The following is a 23957-nucleotide window of genomic DNA, read 5'->3' as shown; positions in this document are numbered from 1 at the left end:
TTAAAAGTTACAGATACTCTCATTTTGATGTGGGCAATTTAACAAGCTCCCCATAAACTTGTTCTTTTCTTTCACTGAGAACAGTTGTTCATATTCTTTTTTTTAATTACTTGGAAAGCACTTAAAAAGAAAAAGAAAAAAAAAACAAAACAGAAAAAAAAAACAATCCAAGCACATGCAGTCCAGCTGCCACGGGTCGGAGTGAATTACCTCCCGGGCTGCCAGACAGCACTACGTGCACCCAGCAATCAGGCGTCTTTAGCAGGAAGGTATGCATCGACAGCTACCTGACATGCTTTACCCAGCATGCTCCCCTTCCGCTGGCCTCGCGACGTCAGTTCTGTGACCTGAGAGCTACGCATTGGTACACCTTCACCAGCGCAATCAGCTCCATCCTCGCCTTCTGGAAAAGCATCTCACTGGAAACCCGTCACACAAACATTGGATTGTTGATGGAAATGACCGTGCGTGTGTGTGTTTGTGTGTGTGTGTGCGTGTGTGTGCGTATGTGTGTGTTTGCGTGTGTGTGTGTGTTTGCCTGTGTGTGTGAGTGTGTGTTTGCGTGTGTGCGTGTGTATGTGTTTGGGTGTGTGCGTGTGTGTGTGTATGTGTGTGTTTGCGCGTGTGTGTGTGTTTGTAGTGCTCAAACCGTCTCCCACGGTCTGGTGGTCCGCCGATTCTGCTCAGACCACCTTGCACTAACGCGCTCCGAACCGTTCGGGGGTTGAGTTCTTCAGTTACTCGGCTGGCCTGTGAAATGTTTTTCTAACCTTCCTGTGTTTACCAATCACCTTCAGGCAGTCAGCAAGTTCTGCGGTTCATTTGTTCCAACTGCAGTTATTTTCCCTGGATTACTGCCCCAGATATATTAATAGCCATTTTAATCAGAAGCATGGCACTCAGCATTCAGAAACCCAGGCTCCGGGACAGCTCTACATATGGTAGTGACGGGTGTGGATGGGGGTGGACGGCGGGGGTTGGAGGGGGGGTAGTCGGGGGGGGGGGGGTAGTCAGGGAAAGGTGGGGCGGCTAGAAAACGAATACTGCACGAAGGGAAGAAAAAAAACAAAACAACAAGCATAAATACAAAGTTGCGCAGATGGTTTTGTTTAATGTAATGGAACTCATTTCGGTGATCAAATCAATTATGCAATGTCAGAGCACGGGGCCAGGAAGCGAGCGGGCAGCCGGTCTGATGGACACTGAATACCGGCACTGTTACAGAAACCTTGGCAAGCGCTGCGGAGTTGTCATGGCGACGGCACCGGGCTCCAGACTCGGGGCTGCGGGTTCAGGGCCCTGAAAAAGAGGCATTTCGTCCGCGCGCTCCAGAGAGAGCGCCGTTTCGCCGTCCGTTCGCTCCTCTGCATTATAAAGAGGGTCGTTATACCCACACTGCCCCCAAGGATTTGCTCCGAATGAAAAAAAAAATAACATTATGTATCACATTTGGCAGAAAGAAAGAAAGAAAGAAAGAAAAAAAACTTTTTGGGGGGGGTGAAAAAAAGGAAAGAACGAACACTTGTTATTAAATGTTAAGTTTGCATCCAAAACACAAGTTCATTAGATCTTTCCGCATAATAAAGGCATTTGTATGCATACGCATGCACACACACACACACACACACACACACCATAGTGCTGCCTTGATTTTTTTCATTTCTCAGTTAATTTACTCAACAAGACCCCTCTGCCAAAAAGAACCTTTCATTATTGTTTTATTATTGTTTTGACATTTTGACATTGCCCCACTCCCAACGTATTTTCCCTTTGAGGTTATTTTAGAATCTTTTACATATGCCTATGAAGTCCATATGGGATGCATTCCTTCAACATTTGTTTTTTATGTCGCAGAAGGTGATTACATACATGTGATGAGAGACTTCTGAAAATACACTACTGTGTCCCTTTCATTGTGATCCGCAGACAGAAGCACCAAAAGCACTTCGCCTCTCCTTTCTTAAATTGCTCCCAATTAGTTGATTGGTACTTTGCATGGCAGCCTTTCACCTTTGGTGTGTGAGCGTGTGTGTGAATGGGTGAATGAGAAGCATCAATTGTAAAGCACTTTGGATAAAAGCGCTATATAAATGCAGTCCATTTACCATTTTGTCTAAAAGGGGGAGCTCGCCCAAAAAATGAAAGTTTTTGTGGCGTTCAAAGCGGCAAAAAAATCTACTTTCGAAAAAATTCTACAGCAACATCCCTTTCAGAAAATATAATTGCTCGGCCACTCGCAAACGTCCACAAACCTTGTTGTACATGGTTTCGTGGGGGAAAAAAAACTTTCTACCGAAGAATGGCAACCTTGTATATCCACGCAGTGAAGCACGCCAGTATGTTTTAAAACAAACGATGACACTGTGCCCCGGAATGCTGGTCCCGATGAAAGTCCCGTTGTATCGGGCTGAGCTGCGGTGGATATCTAGAAAACTCGTCAAATCTCATCTCAGGGAAACTGTCTGGATGGATAGATAGCACTCCAGGTAAGCGGAAACATAGTTTCATTTCATTTTTGGTGCAAACTGCCCCTTTAAACAAACGAGCTGTTCTGTCTGCTGGTTGCCAGGCTCGTTCCCCTTTAAATGCAGATAAAAGCATTCCTGTGCTTCACATGAATGCGTTTTTTAATGCAAATCGCATTAATGCTGCCGATGCAGGAACCTCAGCTTCTTTTTCCCCAACTGATTTTCAAGAAACATTTTTTTTTTTAAAGATCAAAGGTGTCCATGTGCAAATGCAGGCCATATGCACGCACCTAGAGATGTGTACACACTCACTTGCACGCTCGCACACACATGCACAAGTTCAGTCGTAAAAATTAACTCGATTTTTTCAGTAACTCTCCTCCCAAAGTTCTGCCTCCTGAGCATCCGTACTTTGTTGCCTCGGGATTCTGACAAGAGGCTCATGGGAAATTTCAGTTAAATCCAGCAGATAGTCTCTTTTCATACATCATGATATTTCCTCATATCCACGTTTTGCACACAGGAGCCACAACGCTACATAATATAAATTTTGTTCTGCAAGTTTCACACTTTTACAATTCACATGATCCTGGTTTGCAATATTGGATTTTTTTTGCCATTATGATACTTGTTAGGTTAGGTCTGAATAGTGTTCACTGTGCGAACTAAACTGTGTTCTTGGCTAGAAATAGCTGTACAAAATAAGTATTACTGAACCTGTGTTTAGTAGTTGTCTATGACCATGAAATGCACTTTTTGTACGTCGCTTTGGATAAAAGCGTCTGCCAAATAAATGTAATGTAACGTAACTTCTTCATCAGGGGTCTCCTCTCACCAATAAAGGTGCCTGTAATTGTGAGGATTTATTATTATTTTTTCGTAATAATTCCTACATGGATCACCCAATGTGGATGTAAATACCCTCAAATTAAAGCGAACAGTCTGAACTCTAACCTCATGTTCACTGTTTCATTTCAAATGCAATATGCTGGAGTACAGAGCCAAAACAACAAAAATTACCAGCCTTAAGATATCAGTAAATCAGCCTCCCTTTTTGCCTACTCTGTCCACATAATAAGACTTACATTGCCCTCTAGCGGCCACATATGATAGCCAAATAACCATAGCTGAAAGGGAACAAATCAATCACAATAATAATTATAATTATTATAATAATTTGAAGGTCAGTCATCAGAATGTCGTTTGTCATTTAATAATAATAAGTCCAAGATCATAATAAGTCCAAGATCATGTTTACTTATAGGTGCTCTATCAATTGGAAATACACTCAGAATATAAATATACTTATCATTCAACTCATAAAATTTCATACTATCACTTTTTATTTATAATTCACTTTTTATTTATAATTCAAACCACCGTGCTGCTTTCAGATATGCAGTAGATACTACAAGCATTGTTTCTCCTGAATATTGTTTCCATTGCGTTCAAATGGAAAATTAATCAGGAGAAACAATGCTTGTAGTATCTACCGCATATCTGGCAGCAGCATGGAGGTTTGAGGCTCATTTGATACCTTGGACCCTTGATGACTTAAAGCCATTTAGCCTACAAATGTGTTCCATACTGTATCAGCATAATTTGCAGCTGAATCTAGTCCCACCCCCAAATTCCCATAGAGATCCATTCAAATGCAAAGAGTATTTGTATCGCTTGTAGGACAACCTGAAAATAAGATATCCAGACTCTGAGGATGTTGATAGGTCACAGACATAAGGAAGTCATGGCATGCAAATGATATGCAATCAAATACAAAACATGACTCCTTTATTTGACATTATGTTAATTTGTCTACTGTATAAGTGAATTTCCCTGTTTCTGGCTTTTCCCCAACCAGTTCACTGCAGCAAAAGCAAACGAGCAAATGGTGGCCCAGGTGGTCTCAGGAGTGCATTTGTTTAATTCTTGCTAATTTTTTTGACCAATGATTTGTTGTTAATACCATTAAAAGCTTAGATTTTTGCCATTTTGGGCTTGGCCCATTTTTTTTTTGCCCAGGAGTGTATATCCCTCCTGTTATGTTGCGGGTCAAATTGACCCTTTTTAAAGTTTGAAAATCTAGGAAAAATACTAGTATATACTAGTAAAAATAATAGTATTTTTTCAGTATGAAACTTCTTCTACTGGCCTTAATTAGTGTAATCAACATTTGAAATGAAAATGGTTCATTTTATGTATTTGCAAATTCGCATGTTTATATCACAGAGATACTGTTCGGGTCCATTTGACCCGACAGTGAAAGTGGAGGCTAAAAGGGGTCAGAAGTGTCATCATCTGGACGGAGATTTTTCCTGAGTGGAATGTGTCAAAGCTGTACAAGAGGCGCATCTTCCACGAGACGCTGGGGAAGGCACTCGTGGTACTGCATATACAACGGAGGCAGCACAAGGACTCCAGCCATTGCAGCCACAGTGAGGGAGATCCAGGAGAGGGCTGCACCTAGTACACCAGTGCCTGAGGTAAGTAAGTGTGTGTGTGTGTGTGTGCGCGCGCGCGTGCATGTGTGCGTGTCAGGGGATCGGGATCAGCAAAAAGACATATTAATCATCTCCCTCATCTTTCTAGGTTGCTGCTGGGGGAAGAAGGAAGTGGAAAAAGTGCCAGGTCTGCATTACCTCAAGATGAGCAAGACATGTGCGACGTGCAAAATTAATTTGCACAAAGCATACCGTGACGACTTGTCCCTCATGTGCTGTGTAAATACACAGATACACACGCACACACACACACACACGCCTCGTTCATATTGCTCATCTCTTTTTCATTTTTGTTCATTTCTGGTTCTAAACATTCTAAACATTGCATAAATAAAGATTACTTTCAATAAAAATCCTTATGACTCATTTGGCTTGATTTTAAGTGAACGGGTCAATTTGACCCTGAACAGAAGAGGTGTCTCATCTCTATTTAGCAACATCACCCCATGAAAAAAATGTTTAAAAATGTAAAACAAATTTAAAATTAAATGTTATATAAAACTAGTGTATTTTATATCTAGGTTTTTCCAATATACAGAAAAAAGAGTTGTGAACATGTATTTTTTATGAAAAACAAGTGAATTATCCTAATGAAACCATGATCTGTGAGAGGTGAATAACACCATTGCACTAAATTTTGATGGAATTGTTAGTAATTAGGTACCCAAACAGTGTTCATTAGGATTTTTTGGTTTCTGACAACTTTTGGATGTTTAAACATGCACCGGGTCACATTGACCCGGGAACATTTTTGCTGTACCTGAAAAATGAACAGAACAGGAGGGATCTGTCTACCACTCAGAACCTGTACAAAGCATTCCAGTTCTCTCTTCATCATCCACCGAATGTAGTCCACTTCCCTCTCTCAGGAAATACACATTGCAGTTTTGTGGGTCTCGTATCTCAGTGTTGACCTCCACGCTCCACATCCTGTTTGGCCACATCTGCTTAGACGTACTTGCCGTTGTTTTATGTTTTCTCAGAGATACAGTATATATTTGGTTTGAGAGTCTCTGTGCATTGTGTGGGTGGGCTACACAATTGTCATAGTGTTGACATATCCCTTCTGGAGGAACATACTTTCTTGAGGTATTGATCAGCAGTTTCATACATTCATTGAAATGTCTTGCACGAGGCAGTTTTTGTTATTAGACACTTTGATGTGACATAAAGTTTGAATGACAACGTTGTCTTCAGAATATTTTTAAAAAATATGAAAAAGACAGGGCCAATTTACTTGAAACAATTTAGGAAACGTTTTCCATCAGATTAATGTTCTAGCAATCAATCATATTCTAGATGATTCTGTGCTTCCCCAACAGTTTGGCCCTTGTTCGTTTCAGCATGACAATGCCCCCGGGCACACAGCGAGGTCCATGTAAATATGGTTTTGTCGAGAACATTGTGGAAGAACTTGACTGGCCTGACCCCAACCCCATTACATGGATGACTTCAAAATCTGTTTAGAGAATAAAATTGTTGGCCACTCTCCCGACCCACACAATGCACACAAAGACTTTCAAAGCGGGTATATACTGTGTCTCTGGGCAAACACTAAACAACTGCGAGCGTGTCTTAGCAAATATTGCCAAACAGGATGTGGAGCGTGGAACTCAATGTTCAGATGCACCGTGTCTCAGGTTGTCACCTCGAGGAGAACAAATAGTATTGATTCACCTTTCTATTTTCATCAGTTAAAACTTTATGTTACCTCTTTTTATGCATATAGCTCACTAAGCAGAATATGAATGTGGCAAACACGCCTGCCACAGGCCACCGAAGTGGCTTTCCTTGGGGCCCTCCAGCACAGAGACACAGGGAGAAGATGTTCCAACAGTCCAGATTTTATTTTACAAGGGTTTGGCAAGATGGTATAGCCAAATGAGCGGATGTTAACCCTGTCATGACAGAAGCTGCCTGGTGTGGGTGGGGATGGCAGATTTAACCTGTGCGCAGTGATTACCTCACTACGCACAGGTGCAGCCACTCCTGTTCCTGGGTCCAATTAGCCTGGCCAATTATCTAATTCTTCACCAATTATCCAATTGGCCAGGTCTAATTAGCTTGACCCAGGGCAGGTGTGGCTGCTTAAACCAGCCATCCCCACACCACAATGAACATGGATTTTTATTCTTCATGAGTTCATGGCACGCATAGCTATTTCTGTCATGATGTGGCTTGAAGGTGTAAACAATCCCTCTTACCATGAAAAGCACCTAGTAAGGAAAAACAAACAGCTTGTTAAAGATTTTTGGGATTGAATATGTGGTTGGAATGAAAACCTATCCTACACAGGGGTCCCGCAGGACTGAGGTTGGGAACTACTGCATCAGGACATAAGCTTGATGCCCCTGGTTTAAATCTGCAACCCAGGTGGCGAAGGGCCACAGGATCTACTCACTATTTTGAATGAACTACAACTAAGAATTTTCACACGAGAGAAAGGAGTACGCTTTATAGATCTTTCACTGAGGAACGGAGGTTCAGCAGCAACAGCAACACACGTAATGTGCATAATGCCCAACCACAAGCCTGGAGGGACAAACTTAATGCAAATGGAAATACATCTTTTTAAAAATTTCCCTCACCCTTTACCTTGAATGCCCCATTTCTTTAAGAACGAACATTAGACTGTTCTAGTGGTTCCCTGAACATACTATTCAAAATAGCAGGAATGCACTGTGATCTGTTCCAGGAACCATTACTCTTGGAAGATTTTAGACCTAGCTTCAGGGTCTGTACGAACCTTTCAGCTGACTCATTGGTAGATGGGTGATATGGTGCTGACGTAATGTGCTGGATCCCATTTCTTCCACGAAGGTTTTGAATTTGTCAGATACCAGCTGTCGCCCATTATCACTCACTAATTGTTGTGGTAGTCCAAATTGGCTGAAGATAGCTCCTTGATGGTTATCTCTGATTAAGTACTTTTCATGATGGCAACCTCAGGCCATTTACTGTGAGCATCAACAACTAAGAACATGTGGTCTTCAAATGGCCTGGTGAAGTCTATGTGGACTCTCTGCCATGGGTCTTCCAGCTAGCTCCAGCCGCGGGCCATTTCTCAGCTTCTGGCAGACTGAAGAAGCTTTGGGTTTTTCTTCCATAGCTGGATCCAGTCCTGGCCACCAGAAGTAGTTACGTGCAATCTCTTTCATTCGCACCACACCATTCATACCACCTGACTGAAGCTCATCGACCACGCTTCCACTGTACATAATTAAAGGTGGCCTGAAAAGCTTCGATTGACCTGGCAAGATGAGTTCCTGGAGGTGTGGTGGGGGATGCTGGGGGGTGCGAATGAAAGAGATAGCACATAACTACTTCTGGCAACCCTGATTGGATGCAGTTATGGATGCAGCTATGGAAGAAAAACCCCAAAGCTTTGTACCTTATTGAACCTGTGTTTTGTACTTGTCCAATGACCCTGATAAGCACTTTCGTAATTTCGCTTTTGATAAAAGCATCTGCTAAATATAAATAAATGTAATGTGATAAATGTGTCATTGACCGTTCGTTTTACTCCGTGTTCACATCCACAACTCCAGTCGCAGCACTGAAATGGGTGCATAGGCGTACGTCCTCAGCTTTAACTTATAATGTAATGCGTAATGCGTCGTGTGAGGTGATGTAGTTTTTCCCCATCTGATACAGACAGAACGCGCACCGCGTCTTTGCCGTCAGTGTTACACTCCCTCTGTTCTTCACTGTCATGTTCCATTTTGTTCATGCGTTTTTTTTTTGTTTGTTTTTTAGTTTTTTTCTGCACAAGTAATTTTTCTTCTTCTCTGTCTCGTTGGCTTTTTCAAGGGTTTGGTTAGCTTTGGCTAGTGAGTGTTTTTTTTTTTTTTTAATATCCTCACTACATAGCCCACATACCAGCCTGTCACGATAGTGTCATTTAGTGCAAGTCACAGTAGGTGAGAACGGGAGAGAGTTTCTAGGTGGTTGCATCGAGCTTGAATGACGTATTTCAGATTAACCACATAGGATTACACTCTACTTGTCTCCAACCAATGGTGGGAGAGTTTGTTTTGGCAATGTGCAAGTGAATTTTGTTTTCTGGAAGTGTTTTTTGGCTACTGTATTTTGTGCGTATGGTATGCCAAGGAATCCAAATTTACGTAATTGTAAAGAGTCTCTGATTGACTAACAGATTGCTTACTTTTGACATAGCATGCTAAATTGCTGGGATTACTAGCCAGGCAAAAGTGCAAACACCCCCAACAATTTTGTTTGCCAGTGCAAAATAATCAGATCTCTGTGCATGAACACCATTTTTAAGGACTTTAATGAAATTGCCCTATATTTTCAAGCAATGCTGTGATGTTTTTTTTTCTTATTCTTCTTTCTTCTTCAGTTAATGTCCACGTTCAAGCAAGTTACACTTCGTTGCTATTCTTTGTCATCCGCTAGCTAGGTCGCTAGTTATTCTTTGTTATGGTAAATTGAACAATTACCAGTTCCGTTATTCAGTCCAGTTTAAGGCATGTCAATCTGACCGCTAATACTGACTCTATGGAGTGCGACGGACCGTTTGCCTCCATAGTGGTGATTCTTGCGCTGTCTCTTTATGATCATATCTGACCCCGCCCCTTCAATGTAGACTGACAGGTCGAGTCGTTTTGAAAGAAACGCCCTGAAATGAATGTAAATAAACACGCAAGGCAATTAATAAAAAGAGCCAACGTGCAAAATGTCCTACAGAAATAAATAAATAAATAAATAATAATAATAATAATAATAATAATAATAATAAATAAATAAATAAATAAATAAGACAAATTATTAATAGATATTTATTTCATTTTAATTCATTAATTCATTCATAAATTTTATTATAATTGTACTGTATTATTTAATTGCTTATTTATTTATTTCATTATTAATGTATTTATTTCATTGCATATTTATTCCATTATATGTTTATTTAATTGTGTCACATTTTCTCTTCCATCGTTGTCTGCCGATAAAAATTGATGTGTGAGGCGTGCTCATTACATTTGAAGTGAAAGTCCGACAGTTATTTTAACTTACTCACTTTGTCAATGCATTCTAGAGCCGCCCCTGTTTAACATTGTGGAATTGACTTTTTCCCAGATTGCCTAATATAAATATGAATATATTTTGTTTTAATTTAATTAATTTTAATTTAATCGTGGATATGTACAAATATATTTTTCTGTCTCGCTAATTTCCCAAATTTACAACTGGCGTAGGGTTTATGAAAAGCCGATTCAAAGTTTATGAAAAGCCCATATGAATCCACCCTGACGAATCCTGCATTTCACGTATTTCTTGGGCGTTGTATAGTGCACTAAACTCCGCAGTTTCTATAACTAACTTCCGATCTCGGAAACAACAAGCCTTTAAGTACAGGTACTACTGTGACACCTCAGACTGGCCACAGAAAAGTCCGAAGTAGGCTACTGTGGCTACCGTCCGGAGCTCAGCTGGTCAAGGCAGCACAATACATTTTATATCCAGCCTTCCCGTCTAATGGACATAGCCTACTCTTTGTAGGTAAGTGATTTAATGTTTTATTATTATTTTTTTATTTATTTATATATATTTTTTAATTATTCCACTGGACGATGACATAAGCTTTCGCTTAAAATTACGAACGCAGGGAAACCTTTGATGCCAAAATTGATTTTAAAATCGTCTCATCACGTGTTTATTTATTTTATTTTTTTAACCACTTGACGAGGCCAAGATGACAGTGTCAACGGGGGAAGACTTTAAGTCTTTCGACTAATAGAATCAACATTGGTCTGGCTTTTGAAGAACGCTAACGTTACCTGTCAAACTATTGTTCTAGGCTATTATAGCTAAGTGTACGTAAGTGGTTCCCAAACTTGGTCCTGGGACCCCCCTGTGTATGCTGGTTTTCGTTCCAAACACAATTGCAATCCCAGAGCATTATAGATCAGTCAATAATTAAATTAAAATAAAAAGAATCCTAACTGGTGAAGGTGTGGACACGTGGCCACTAAAACTAATCATCTGGAAGAATGACAATGAGCCAAACTTGCATTGTGTTAAAAAGTTTAGTGACATTTTTTAAAAACGTGTTTCACAACCTAATTTAATGCTACCTTGGTGAATAAAAGTATCAGTTTCTTTAAAAAAATAAAAATAAAAAATAAAAAAAACTTAAAAATTAGTGTAGTGTATAGCAGGTAAATCTATACATGAATCAATGTATCAATGTGTGCCCTGTATCAAAAACGCCTTAACCACAAGTATGCTAAATCTGAGTGTCATATGTGGAACCGCTAAACATATTTGGCAGCATGCCTGCATGATATGTCAAACTGCCAGGAAACCGCGATAAGGCACGAAGCATAAAGAAATACACCCGAAATAGGTCATCATTGTAATTTTCCTCAGAATAAAAGCCAGTCTGTTAAATTCTTCCACGGTAGCACAGGGTTATTTAAACTAGGGACTTTGTGGGCAGAGAGGTTATAGAGTGAAAAAATGGAGGCTGACAGGGCTAGCTAATAGTGAGAACGTCGATAAAAAATTGTTTTAAAGCATATTGTTAGTAGGGGTAACTTGAGGCGTGGGGAGCGAGGAAATGGTGAGGATGTGTAGAAGTAATATTCTAAATGTCTTTGTTTAAATGCTAGAAGTTTTTTTTTTTTTTAAATACATTTTTGGAACTTGAGGCTTTTATGAATATTGGGAGCTACGACATAGCTGTGATTACAGAGACATGGCTTAGGGCAGCGTTTCCCAACTGTTTTTAAAAAACAGTCTCCCTGGGGGAAAGCTATATGGGAGAGTTTGAGAAAAAAGAATAAACTATATAGCATGAACAGAGAAGCTATTAAGAGTAATATGGCTGAATACTGTAATATGAGTGCTAGGGTTTTTTTTTTTTTTTTTTTTTAAAGGGCTCTTTGAAATGCAAATTGGCCCAGATGCAAAAAGTAACCGAAAATGTTTGCTTTTTAAGAATGAGGATATGCCTGATGCCTTAAATAATATTTACATAGTTGAAAAATTTACTGTGCCAGGAGGGGGTTACTAATTGGTTGGAAGGCATATTCAGTTCTCTAAATGCGTTAGCAAATATTGAAATAGGGGACAAAGAAATACTATATAAACTAATAAACTAAAGACAAATCAGGTAACAAGACATATACCCAAGAGCACTGAAAGAGTGAGGTGAGATCATCTTTAAACCATTGGCAAGTATTTTTAGACAGCCAGGAGAAATAGCGGACGATTGGAAGTGAGGTAATATAATGCCAATATATAAGAAAGGGGGACCGTACTGATCCAGGAAACTACAGGCCTGTCAGTTTAACTTGCATCGCATGTAAAATACTGGAATTTATCATTAGAGACAAGTTAGAATTATTTGTTTAAAATAATAACATCCTAAGGGATAGCTAGTATGGATTTTGTAAGGGAAGGTCATTACTGAGAAACCTTTTGGCATTCTTTGAGGAAACTACCAAGTGTTTTGATTGGACCAGGGCTTATAATATATTTTTATATTTCCTACAAGCATTTTATAAGGTACAACATAAGAGATTCATTGTCAGAATGAAGACAGTGGGAACTACAGGAAGTACTTCGAAGTGGGCTCGGAACTGGCTACAAGGCAGAAAACAAAGAGTAGTAGTAGGAGGGTTCAGTGCAGGGTACTGTGGGAAGTGGAGTTCCACTGTTATCGGTGCTGGGACCGTTGCTCTTCCTCATTCATATAAATGATATTGACGGGGACATTAAAATGACTTAAATTTGCAGATGATACAAAACTGGGAGGTTCAGCTAACAGTTTGATATCTATTAAAGTAATCCAAGAAGATGTAAACAGAATCCAGAAGAAGTGGGCAGAAACCTGGCAAATGAAATTAAATATAGCTAATTGTAAAGTTCAACAAGTTTGAAATAAAAACAAGGCAGGGCTACTTTGTGAAGGAACAAAAGGAAAAGGTTCAATGAAGGGCTTCCAAATTGGTTTTGGGTATAAAAGATTAGGAAAAGTAACGAGGAAAGACATATGATGCTTAATCTTTTCAATTCATAAAACGGATTAACAACGTGAACTACAAGAGATTCTTCAGGTTTAGGTTCATGAATGTAAATTAGTGAAAGTTAAATTCCACACAGCTTTTATAGGAAGTATTTTTGCATGCAGAGAGTAGACACTGCATGGAATAGCTTGCCAATGTCATGCAGTAGAGGTAAACTGGGGATTTTAAAGACCAGTTTCACCCTACATGCTGCTAAGATTTAACCATGCAATGTACACCCGCATATGGCCCCACACACAAGCTTGCGATGACGCATGTACCTGTCGCTATCGTTTAACAGTGTACGCGCATTACCCGCACACACGCACACGCACTGACAGATGCGTCTGCTGTGATGTCGTCACACATGCGCGTGTACATGCGATGACACGCGTATATATGTCTCACGCATACCACGATGGACCTAATTATCTTCAGAGGGGAATTAGGTCTGGTAATTGCACCAGGTGGTGGTCTTGGTCTCGGAAATGTGGTTCCTCTTGTGTAATCATGACGTCACTGGTTTTCCACTGTCTTAGCGACACCTGAGGAAGTGTTGGGCATCATTGCTTCAATGTCAGGCAGACCCTTGGCATGATAGCAGGCGGGGAGCGTTGCCCAGGTGATGGGGTTATTGTCGAGGTACAGGATAATTGTCTTTTGGGCATATTGGGTTTCAGCCAATAGTAAACCATAAAGGTGTGTGTTGTTATGTCCAATTGAGGAACTCGGTGCTGAGTGAATCGTATCAAAGAGGTGGGAAAAAATACCAGACTCCAAATAAGACTGGCCAAATTCAGGATGGTGAAATATTTTTGGAGAGAACGCATTATTTGAGCGTAGCCGAATATGGTATTTGTATTTGGTACCATTGCTGCATTTCTACTGCCTGTGGCTCTTTTATCCGTGTTGATGCAAGCAATAACGCCCTGTTTACGCAGCGATTTTTGCCTTGGCATGAAGTGCATGTACTTGAAGTACTTGATGAGGCAAATTTTTAAAAAAAATGTTTTGGCATCAGTGGCTTTCCATAGCAGGTTAGCTTCATTCTTAAGAAATTCAGGTTGGAAGTCACGCTAGTCAGTGTTAAGTGTTAAGAACTCCCCACATTTTTACCCAACATCACGTTAATGAGATGTTCAGATTTAAGACTGATTTCATGTCCGAGTGCCATTATTGACAGTTTGCTCCTTTAATTGCCAGTTAACAATCTTTTTTGGGTGTGCTAGTGCTTTGGCATGTCAAGCACGTTTCTATGTTCCCCTGCCCAGTGCCCAATGCGATGCAATTAAAAGGTGTATATGGTAAATGATAAATGGACTGCATTTATATAGCGCTTTTATCCAAAGCGCTTTACAATTGATGCCTCTCATTCGCCAGAGCAGTTAGGGGTTAGGTGTCTTGCTCACACTTCGACACGCCCAGGGCGGGGTTTGAACCAGCAACCCTCCGACTGCCAGACAATCGGGCTTACCTCCTGAGCTATGTCGTATATCCTTTCCTGTTTCCCTCTTTGCAGAATAAATGCTTCGAGGAAAGCCTACACTGGCTTCTTGGTGGGCCCAGCCCTCCAGTCTTTTCTGAAAGGTTTCTGCTTGTATTTTTTCCATAGATTGCGTTGTTGCCGTTCTCGTTGTGTTAGTGTTAATCAGTTTAACCTTCAGGGTCCAAGTTGAACTATGCGGTTGTTCCCTGCACTTGGACCGGTACTTCTCTCTAGGGGTTTCGTCATACTTGTTCCTGGTTATGGTTATACACTTTGTTGTACGTCGCTCTGGATAAGAGCGTCTGCCAAATGCCTGTAATGTAATGTAATGTAATGTAATGTAACTTCATCAGCGAACCGGCCTGGCTGCTCTGTACCTCATAAAGTTTGCATGATCTCCTACACAACCATGTAAGATCTCCCAGTTCCGATTTGCATTTACACACAAGTGAGTGGTAGATAACTCATTTACTTGGGCTGGCTTACCGTCTTCAGTCAGGGAAGTCGTATTGATTGAAAACTTTGATAAAACTTACTTTAGGATAACATAAGTGCTTTCTTTGCAGCAACATTTATCTTTTGTCTCTGTAGATATTTTTGAAACCAGTTTCTAAAAAAGAAATAAAAGAAACTGCGAGACCATGAGCTCTTACACTCCGGAGGACTTTGACTTCACTTTCCTGGAGGAGGGATTTTGTGCCCGTGACTGCCTTGAGCAGAGGATCAATGAGCTGTCCATGTCGGTGAGTGAGCGTGTGCAGCAAAATCTTAAACCGTTCTCGAAGGTTGCAGTGTTTTCAGAGGTTCAGAGGTTTCAATAAGCAGTCATTTTAGGTCTTTGAAACAAGGTGTGTGGACTCTTTAGCCATTCAGTCTCTTGAGGGAAGTACTTGAAACTGACACACACTTGCACATCTCACTGACCAAAATTTGAGATCCACGATTCTGGCGTCTTGCCTCGCTGCTAGTGTTTTGATGATGTCGTTGAATTCTTTGCCGGTTGTGTTTCGCGCTCGGTGTCCTTGACGTCCCCTCTCGCCATTCACCAGGACGACAAAGACGCCTTCTACGTGGCGGACTTGGGGGAGGTCCTGAAGAAGCACCTGAGGTGGGTGCGTGCCCTGCCCCGCGTCACGCCCTTCTACGCCGTCAAGTGCAACGACAGCCGCGCCGTTGTCATGACGCTTGCCACTCTGGGGACGGGGTTCGACTGCGCCAGCAAGGTACTGCCCCTACACAAGAAGCAGCTTTGCTCCTGCAGCAGTTTGTGTTTGAGTGCTTGTGTTTCTGTCAATTACCTTGGCTTAATTGGCTAATTGCAAGATATTAGACAAAATACCGCTTTATCAATTTTCTTAATGTAAGATGGTGGCGATTAGTGTCCCTCTACCTTATTTAATTAAACTTCCCCATAACAGGGAAGGAGGAGACCTAGTGGAATATGTGATGCACTCATTTATGTATTAATGTTGATGTCTAATCAAGATTGACAGCCTGGTGAAGTGCTAAGTGCAGTGCACTACCGGTACGTCCACACATGCAGCTGAGAACAGCTGAGATCTACTGGACCTTTCCTGCAACTGATCATCTGTGTTTGGCGTGGAAACAAGAAAAAAAACGGGAGCAAATCATTTTGGATGAATTCAGTTAAGGAACTGGGAACTGCTATGCTAGTTTAAAGAGATCGTGGCACTACATGAAGGCTTGAAGTTGGGATGGAACAATGCAGTCCAGGGTCTTGGCGAGGAAAGAGAGGTTGGAGATATGCCAACCTCTAATTGTTAAAGGTGAGACAGGGTTTCTTGAGATTGGGCGTGAGAGCAGCAGGTTTGTAAAAGGAGGGGACTACACCATGTGAGAGAAACAGATTAAAAATAGCTGCAAGGTGGGTACGGAGACCTTAGTTAGCTTCTGAAATCTACTAGAACTTCTTCCACTGTCTCTCTCTCTTTCTCTCTCTCTCTCTCATATCAAGCACAAACAATCAAGTAAGAGCATGTCCTCCAAGTTTTTTCCCTTCAACTTCATTTTATTATTTTAATGTGCAGGAATATCAGATTATGACTCCTATATTGGAGCATTCTTCTCATGCCTGCTTACTAGTAGTGTGCCAGTTCATTTGTAGATTAGATGGCAGTTAAACATCCTAATCTGAACCACACAGGATGTCCCGTGACCCTGTGTTTGCCTGCATCTGTCCCCCTTTTTCAGAATGAGATCCAGCTGGTGCAGTCTCTCGGGGTGGACCCCAGCAGGATCATCTACGCCAACCCCTGCAAGCAGGTGTCCCACATTAAGTACGCCTCTGCCCACGGGGTCCAGATGATGACCTTCGACAGCGAGGTGGAGCTCACGAAGGTCGCCCGTTACCATGAAAATGCCAAGTGAGTGACTGGCACTGACTGCCATATTCTTTCGCTCTTTTCAAGAAAGTTCTGTCACGGACTGCAAGAAAGGGGCTGGACTTAAGAGGCATAACTTGTAGCAGGAGGCGCAACTTGTTGGTTTCCAAATCACACCAAAGAACCACACGAGATGTCATGAAAGAATGAGAGTTTGGCATGATCGGCAAGAGGGCACATCATTATGGGAGTGCAGAATTAACCACACAATGTAAGCATTGTTTTGATATTCAGTTAGTTTATTCCTGACTCCTTATCTGAAAAATAAAATGTCTTCCAGCTTTGTGTTACATATTTCAGGAAGATAATTTGCATGGACCCATTTGTGTAGGCCCAAACAAATATAAATGCTAATTGTGCAGCAGGTTGGGAGAGTACCCTGGTCTGGTGGTGCACATGCAGACCCATGAGTTTGTAGTCCTATTAACCGAAGTAAGTTTGCATTTTTGAGCCATGGGTTCCCTAGGCAGATTTCCAATGCTTTTTGACCATAGGATGACTCAAGAGGATACTCAAAGGATAACACCACATGATGCTCAAAGGATAACACAGCATGATAGTCAAAGATTGAAAAATAACTAAAAGAAATAACTTTTTGACAGAGAGAGAGAAGATAAAGCTAGTTGTGTCTCTTCTCTGTCCTAGAATTGCATGTGCAAAATTAAGGTCTGTTGGGGATGCATTCTACCAGGATCGCTGTTTGCCAGGAGGGCTTCCAGAACAAACATAATGCCAAACATCACTGTATTGCCTTTTTAAATTATTAATAATGATTCTAACTTCGATGCCAGTGGTCCTGACTGAATAGATACTTGGAGAATAGCTATTTTAGAAGATGGATAGATAGATGGATTGATGGATGTGGATAACTATCTGGATGGATGGATGGGCATTTGGATGGAAGGATATTTGCATGGATGGATGGATAGATGAATGGGTGGATAGATGATAATAGATATTTGGATGGATGGATAGATATTTGGATAAATGGAAACTTTAAATGTATAAACAGTGTTCTACAGACTTTAGTTTCCTTGTCCGTGTGTGTCCTTTGGAAAATCTCAGCCTTCACTCACTCCTCCCTCCCCTTCCTCTTCCTCTTCCTCAGGCTGGTGCTGCGCATCGCCACAGACGACTCAATGGCAGTCTTCCAGATGAGCAATAAGTTTGGGGCGACGCTGGAGAGCAGCCGACTGCTCCTGGAGCGCGCGCGGGAGCTGGGCCTCGACATCATCGGGGTCAGCTTCCACGTGGGCAGCGGCTGCACCGACCCCGAGACCTACAGCCAGGCCATCTCAGACGCCCGCTGCGTCTTCGACATGGGAGTGAGTGCCCGGCACTGTGTGAAACGCTCCACTCAGCTGGCAGTTGGAGCTTGAGCTAGTAGTTAAGTGTTGTAAAACTACCCAGTTCGACAATAAACCCCTTCGCTCAGAGATCTCAAATTCCAACCCTAGAGGGTTTCAGTTTTCTCATTTATTTATGTTTTCTGATCTTTAATCAGCAGTATCATTTTGCCCCTGGAAACAAGGTGAGTGGACCTTAGACAATAAATGACTTCAGATGTGACAACCTATCAGGGAGTGGACTTTCAGATTCCTGTCATAGCTGATCATGTGATGTGACAGTCAGGCTTTGCTTTTGTGGCTTGCTGCGCAGTGGTCTTATCTGTGGTAGTAGGAGTCTGCATTGTGTTAAAGATATGGTCTCATGATTGACCTCTGGTTGTTTTGCAGGCGGAGCTGGGCTACAATATGACCCTTCTGGACATTGGCGGGGGATTCCCTGGGTCCGACGACTCCGATCAGAAGTTTGAGGAGGTAATTTCTCCACTATCTCTCTCTCTTGGAAATCACACAGAGTGTACAGACAAGTTTCAGATCTTTTCTGGTAAGAGGATGATGTGGGTGCAGGCCTTTGTTTCAGCCTAGCACATAAAAGCACCTGATTCACCCTGTTTGTAAATCATGATCAGCTGATTATTTGAATCAGGCTTCTAGTGCCAGACCTGTATCCACTGGAAAAGACCTAGGGTAGAAATGAATGTGTAAATTATCCATGCACAAATCTGGTCCTGGAGGCCAGTAGTTCTGCTGGCTTTTATTTTTCATCTCCAAACAGGGAATGGTTTTGACCTCTGTTGACAAGTGAGTGGAATCTCTGGCCAATCGGTGACATTCATCAATCAGCCAGTTAGCTGTAAGGTAGAAGAGAGAACAAGCAGTCCTGCTGACCTTCTGGGCCAGACTAAGAGTATCCCTTGTGTGAATGGAGGTTGTATGAACAACCTCCATGAGCTTGAAGAGCAGGTGGGTTTTAATCTTGGCTGATCTGACCTGTACGTCCTCGTCCCCAGTTCACAGCTGTTATAAACCCAGCGCTGGACAAGTACTTTCCACCCGACTCTGAAGTCCAAGTAATCGCTGAGCCAGGCCGCTACTATGTGACTTCAGCCTACACGCTGGCGGTTAACATCATCGCCAAGAAGGTGGTGATGAAGGAGCAGTTAGCCTGTGATTGTAAGTGTGGTGGGGTCAGGAAAATGGTGTACAAGCCACGTGCTCCATCATTAAGCTCTTTAGCCAGTTTTAGCTCTGTCTGCAGAAAGTCAGAACATACTACATGCCTCAAAAGATCTGAAGTGTAACTAGGTCACCTGTCAGATGGCACCTGTTTCTCCTCACACAGCTCTAACTCCACTTCCCCCCACTGTCACAGATGAAAATGATGGGGCCAACAACAGGATCCTGATGTACTACGTGAACGAGGGGGTCTATGGTTCGTTCTTCGATGTCCTTTTTCAGCATGTCCTGGCAAATCCGCATAAGGTGCGAGCACAAAGACCGTCAACTGTCAGGGTGCTTTCATAGTCCTGGCAACACTGCGAAATTGCAGTGCCAGATCATATTTGTTTGTGTGTCCTCATAAGTGCCCTCGTCCGGTTGCAGTGCCAGGTCATGTTTGCGTTTGCTCGTAAGTGAGTTCTCTCTGCCTCATTGCAGAAACTCAAGCCGGGTGAGCGCACCTACAACTGCAGTATCTGGGGCCAGACCTGCGATGGGCTGGACCGCATTGTGGAGCAGTGCATCCTGCCTGACCTGCAGGTGGGCGAATGGCTGCTGTTCCACAACATGGGGGCCTACACCATCACCATGTCCTCCAACTTCAACGGCTTCCAGAAGCCCGACATCCACTATGTGATGTCCCGAAGTGTGTGGTATGTGCCTAAGTTCCTTAAGTTTTCTGTCGTGTTTTGCCTTATTTGTAGCATTTAGCTTTATGGGGAAGATGCAGAATGATCCCCAAAAACATGTGTATCAATGCAAAGATGCCAGGTGTGGCTGAACAGCTTATTTTGGTCTCGTGGTCTTTAAAGGTGCGGTGTGGTTTTTGAAATCTGTTTTATGTCCTAACCTTCAGCGTATCCACATTCAGTGTATTTTGTTAAAAGAATAGAAAACTTCTCTATCATTCAGTGGCATTGGCTCCACAACACCATTTTTAAAAAGTACATAAATCAGTCAACATTAAAATACATCAACCGACTAAAAACACAAGGAACATTCCATCAACAGGATCTTAATACCTATGACGCAAACGGGGAAAACTGCCATTAAAATATAATATGCTGATTGCAATAAAGGATTGAAATGTTTGTGAACACAGCTGTGGGTTTGAAAGCCATTGTTGACCTTGACCTCCAGTGACACCCCCCCCTCCCCCTCTATTTTCTTGTCTCCAGGCAACGCATTCAGCAGATCTCCACTCAGGGGCTGCATGGCCCTGTTGAAGAGGCCTGTCCCAGCGACCTGCCGTCCTGTTGCAGGAGGGAGAGCAGCCTGGAGCTGCCGGCCAAGCCCTGCCCCACCCGTGTACATTCAGTCCCATAATGAATGGGGGGGGGGGGGTTGCTGACTTCCTGTACTTTCCTGTTTAAAAGACCCATACTTGAAGGGTAATTGTTTTTTACGTTCATCCTTTCTCAAGAGTGTAGGTTGTGAATTAATTGGGGAATTATTATTATTAACTTTTTTTGCCGGTAAAATTGTGTTGGAATTTCGTTTGCATCAACATTTCCCTGCCTTTACACGACAGGTGATGAAACCTCTTCAGAATCCTTCTGGGTTCCCTTCATATTCCTATCCGCTAGCACTCTGTTCTTACAGTTACTGTAGGATTGCTATATAGCAGTGTTTCTTAAGCTATGGGTGCGATGGATTGGATTATATCTTCGCCGCCTGAATTTTCCTGAATAACACCAACGGGGCAAACCATGGCCTTTGTTTCACAACGAGATTCAGTGTGGTCTGATTTTTCTTTTAACGAATACAATTTCATGTATACATATTGCGTGTTTAAGTCTGAGTACATTAATAATTGGATCAGCCACGGGTTACAGGTGCACAAGTTTATACAGTTACATGAGATGGTTAGATGGAGTTCTAACATCATAATTCTGGTTAGTTATTTATTAAATCAATCAGTCAATTCTACTTGGTTATGTGGGTTTCTTGATTGTAGCCTCTACTTTTGCTTCACTCATATTTTCGTTTTCGGCGCCGCCATCTACTTCCGTCCAGTTTGGCTCTTCGCGAGTCGTAGCCTGGCTCTTTGTATGCTGAGGAGAGGTTGCTAGCACATCGCTCAGATACTCTTGCTGCTCTCGATCCTCTTTATCGTCACGCGAGTTGTGCAGTCGGTGTATGTTTCTTCAGCCCAGGTACTTTACGCACCGCAGAGGGTTATCACTGCGGAGAGGCTACTAGAACATTCAATGCACAGTGACTCTGGTCGCTCTTTTTTTCTCGCAGTGCTGGTGGTCTTTGCTACACACAGAAGGTTCTCCACAGGTGCATCTAGCGTAAGCCTCCCAGAACCCAGGATCGTTCACCAGGCGGGCGGCTTGTGGATGGCTTGTTCCAGCATTCCCAGCCAGCACCTCCTCTCACACCCCATTCGCAAAGAGGGTTTCCATATTGATTGCGATACTCGTTTGGTCCTGTTTGAATGACAGTTACAGCAAAACACCCCACCCCCCTTGCACCGTTGTGCGTCTCGTGTAATGGTTCATTTTCTTTTCTTGGGGTCAATTTACCACACCCAACGATGGAGGGGTCATTATTGATTAGCCACACTGGTTCTTCTACAATCATTTTCTCACACTTATCTACATTGGTAATGTCCCTTTCCAGGTTAGTCGTAACCAGAAATTGCCCAGTGACTGAAGTTACCAACCTTTTGACCAGGGACTGAATTAATGGAACTACACAACATGAGGCGAATAACAACACCAACAATACTATCCCTATGATCACCCTTATTTTTACCAGAGCCGTTTTCCATGTTGACATGTTAAACCAGTCCCACCATGACCACCCCTTAGATTTTCTCTTCGTGTTTCTAACGCGTTCGTCTCTCAGGTTTTCCAATGCCTCTAATACTGTTGTTATGTTACCCCCCTCTCCTGTGTGTATTGAAATGACTGTACAACATTCTTCCCCAATCCGTTCACATACCCCCCGTTTCTCAGCTAGCATCCTGTCAAGAATTAGCTTATTCTGTATTGTCATAAATGACGTGGCATGCAATTGTTCTTTCACCCCAGCTAGGGCCTGAATGGTGTAATTGATAAACTTCTGTTGGTTATACCACCGATGGTTTATTCAGTGACTACTCTTGTGTGTTTGTCCCCAGGGAAGCAACGCTGCACCGTAATCTATGGGCGCTTTACTCATTATCTCATGTTCCTCCGGTACTCCCTTCGGCCATCCTGTTGTAGGTTACCCGCACTCTCTTATCCTCCTCCCACTATATTTCAAACTTGTTGTTGTCCTTGGGAGGTTCGGTGCCTGGAGACAGACGGGCTCTGCTGCAAGGCCTAGGAATTTAGTGTTGCTCAGAATTCTAATTTTGCTAGAGAAGACTCGTCTCCCTTCAGTACTTATTCCAGCAATAAGCCTCGACACATATGTTATGCCTTAGGTTGTCTCTTTGCGGAGATCTTACCCGTCATTGGAGCGAGTCACAACACACTCAGTTGTCAACCTCCTTCTGCGATCTGTGGTTCAGATCACAATATCATCATCAGCCATAAGCCCATCTGGCCATTCCTGTATAATGTTGGGCTCCGATATAACGGTTGCAATTGGGGTAGCCTTATGAACACATCGGGTGAAAAGGTTAAAAGCACAACTATTATTAGCATCAGGGCAAAACAGACCATCAAAAGTCCTTACACGATAACAGTACCCATTCGCCCCAGGCCATTTTTCAACCACCTGAACACATCCCAATTCCAAGAAGGAGTTTGATGAATTTCCACTACTTCTAATGGTTCAGCCTTGTCTTTTTATAAAACAGCTACAGATAACACTGAAGTCACTCAGATACACTGACCCCGACCTTGGTCCAATCAGTAGAAACACGGCAGAACATAACACGAAATAATGAGGCAGTATTTCAGTCGCTGAGACACTATGAACTATTGTTATGGCTGAAATGTCAAATGCATCTTTTCTGTAGTTTAAAATAAATAGTACAAACTATTTCAAACACCTATCTGGAATTCCAGCATCTTCCTAGCAAGCATATGCAGAGCTAAGACCTGCTGCACTGTGTGGTTGATGAATTCACACCCAGCAATCAGAAATGTTTAAATCCTCTGCATATTTTTATTTATATATATTTTTTTTACCTGGTGATAGTGATTAAATCGGTAGCTTCGTTTATGTCTTTGATTATTGTCGTTCAATCCACCTCTGTGTCTAATGCCTGAAGGGTCAACAAGTAGTAGCCAGACTACAAAGAAAGTATACATCCCCCATGTCAGTAGCAGAACCGGGTGAAATTGAGCCGATTTATTTGAACCTGCAGGCATCATTTAAACTGGAAATAATAAACTATTTGCTCTTAATATAAGTTTATCTGCTCTTAAATGTCACCACCGTGTTTTGATAATCCGAACGCATCAAATCCATTTACTCTTTCTTTGTGAGCAATCCACAAATGACGTTTTGTCCACACAAATTGTTACTCTCGTCACTGTCACAGTCACTGTCACCGTCAGTGCC

The 23957-nt window shown here is 42.2% G+C and overlaps 1 protein-coding gene and 1 long non-coding RNA gene across 5 annotated transcripts; one reads left to right on the top strand and one right to left on the bottom strand.

Moving 5' to 3' along the window:
- Positions 1-1965: 1965 nt before the first annotated feature.
- Positions 1966-23643, bottom strand: LOC135236655 (uncharacterized). The gene is made up of 3 exons (XR_010324656.1): positions 23166-23643; positions 22152-22265; positions 1966-2113 (listed from the first exon to the last, which is right to left on the bottom strand). It is a non-coding gene; the product is annotated as an uncharacterized LOC135236655 (long non-coding RNA).
- LOC135236638 (ornithine decarboxylase-like) lies at positions 10077-22953 on the top strand. 4 transcript variants are annotated; one of them, XR_010324651.1, is made up of 11 exons: positions 10077-10489; positions 15077-15228; positions 15535-15708; positions 16697-16869; positions 17996-18212; positions 18624-18707; positions 19244-19406; positions 19606-19715; positions 19890-20104; positions 20630-21697; positions 21782-22953. XR_010324651.1 is itself a non-coding variant. In XM_064303118.1 (10 exons), exons 2-10 carry the CDS (start codon positions 15127-15129, stop codon positions 20775-20777), a joined length of 1386 nt encoding a protein of 461 aa, XP_064159188.1. In that variant the 5' UTR covers positions 10077-10489; positions 15077-15126; the 3' UTR covers positions 20778-22953. The 4 variants fall into 4 exon arrangements, 3 of the variants coding, with proteins under 3 accessions (XP_064159188.1, XP_064159204.1, XP_064159194.1); XM_064303118.1 differs by having other exon boundaries at positions 20630-22953; XM_064303134.1 differs by lacking the exon at positions 10077-10489 and adding an exon at positions 11426-11552 and having other exon boundaries at positions 20630-22953.
- Positions 23644-23957: the final 314 nt, after the last annotated feature.

The sequence above is a fragment of the Anguilla rostrata genome, chromosome 1 (assembly GCF_018555375.3).
Source record: "Anguilla rostrata isolate EN2019 chromosome 1, ASM1855537v3, whole genome shotgun sequence".
NCBI classification, from domain to species: Eukaryota; Metazoa; Chordata; class Actinopteri; order Anguilliformes; family Anguillidae; genus Anguilla; species Anguilla rostrata.
The sequence above is the reverse complement of the archived record's forward strand: the minus strand, read 5'-3'. Positions and strand labels throughout refer to the sequence as shown.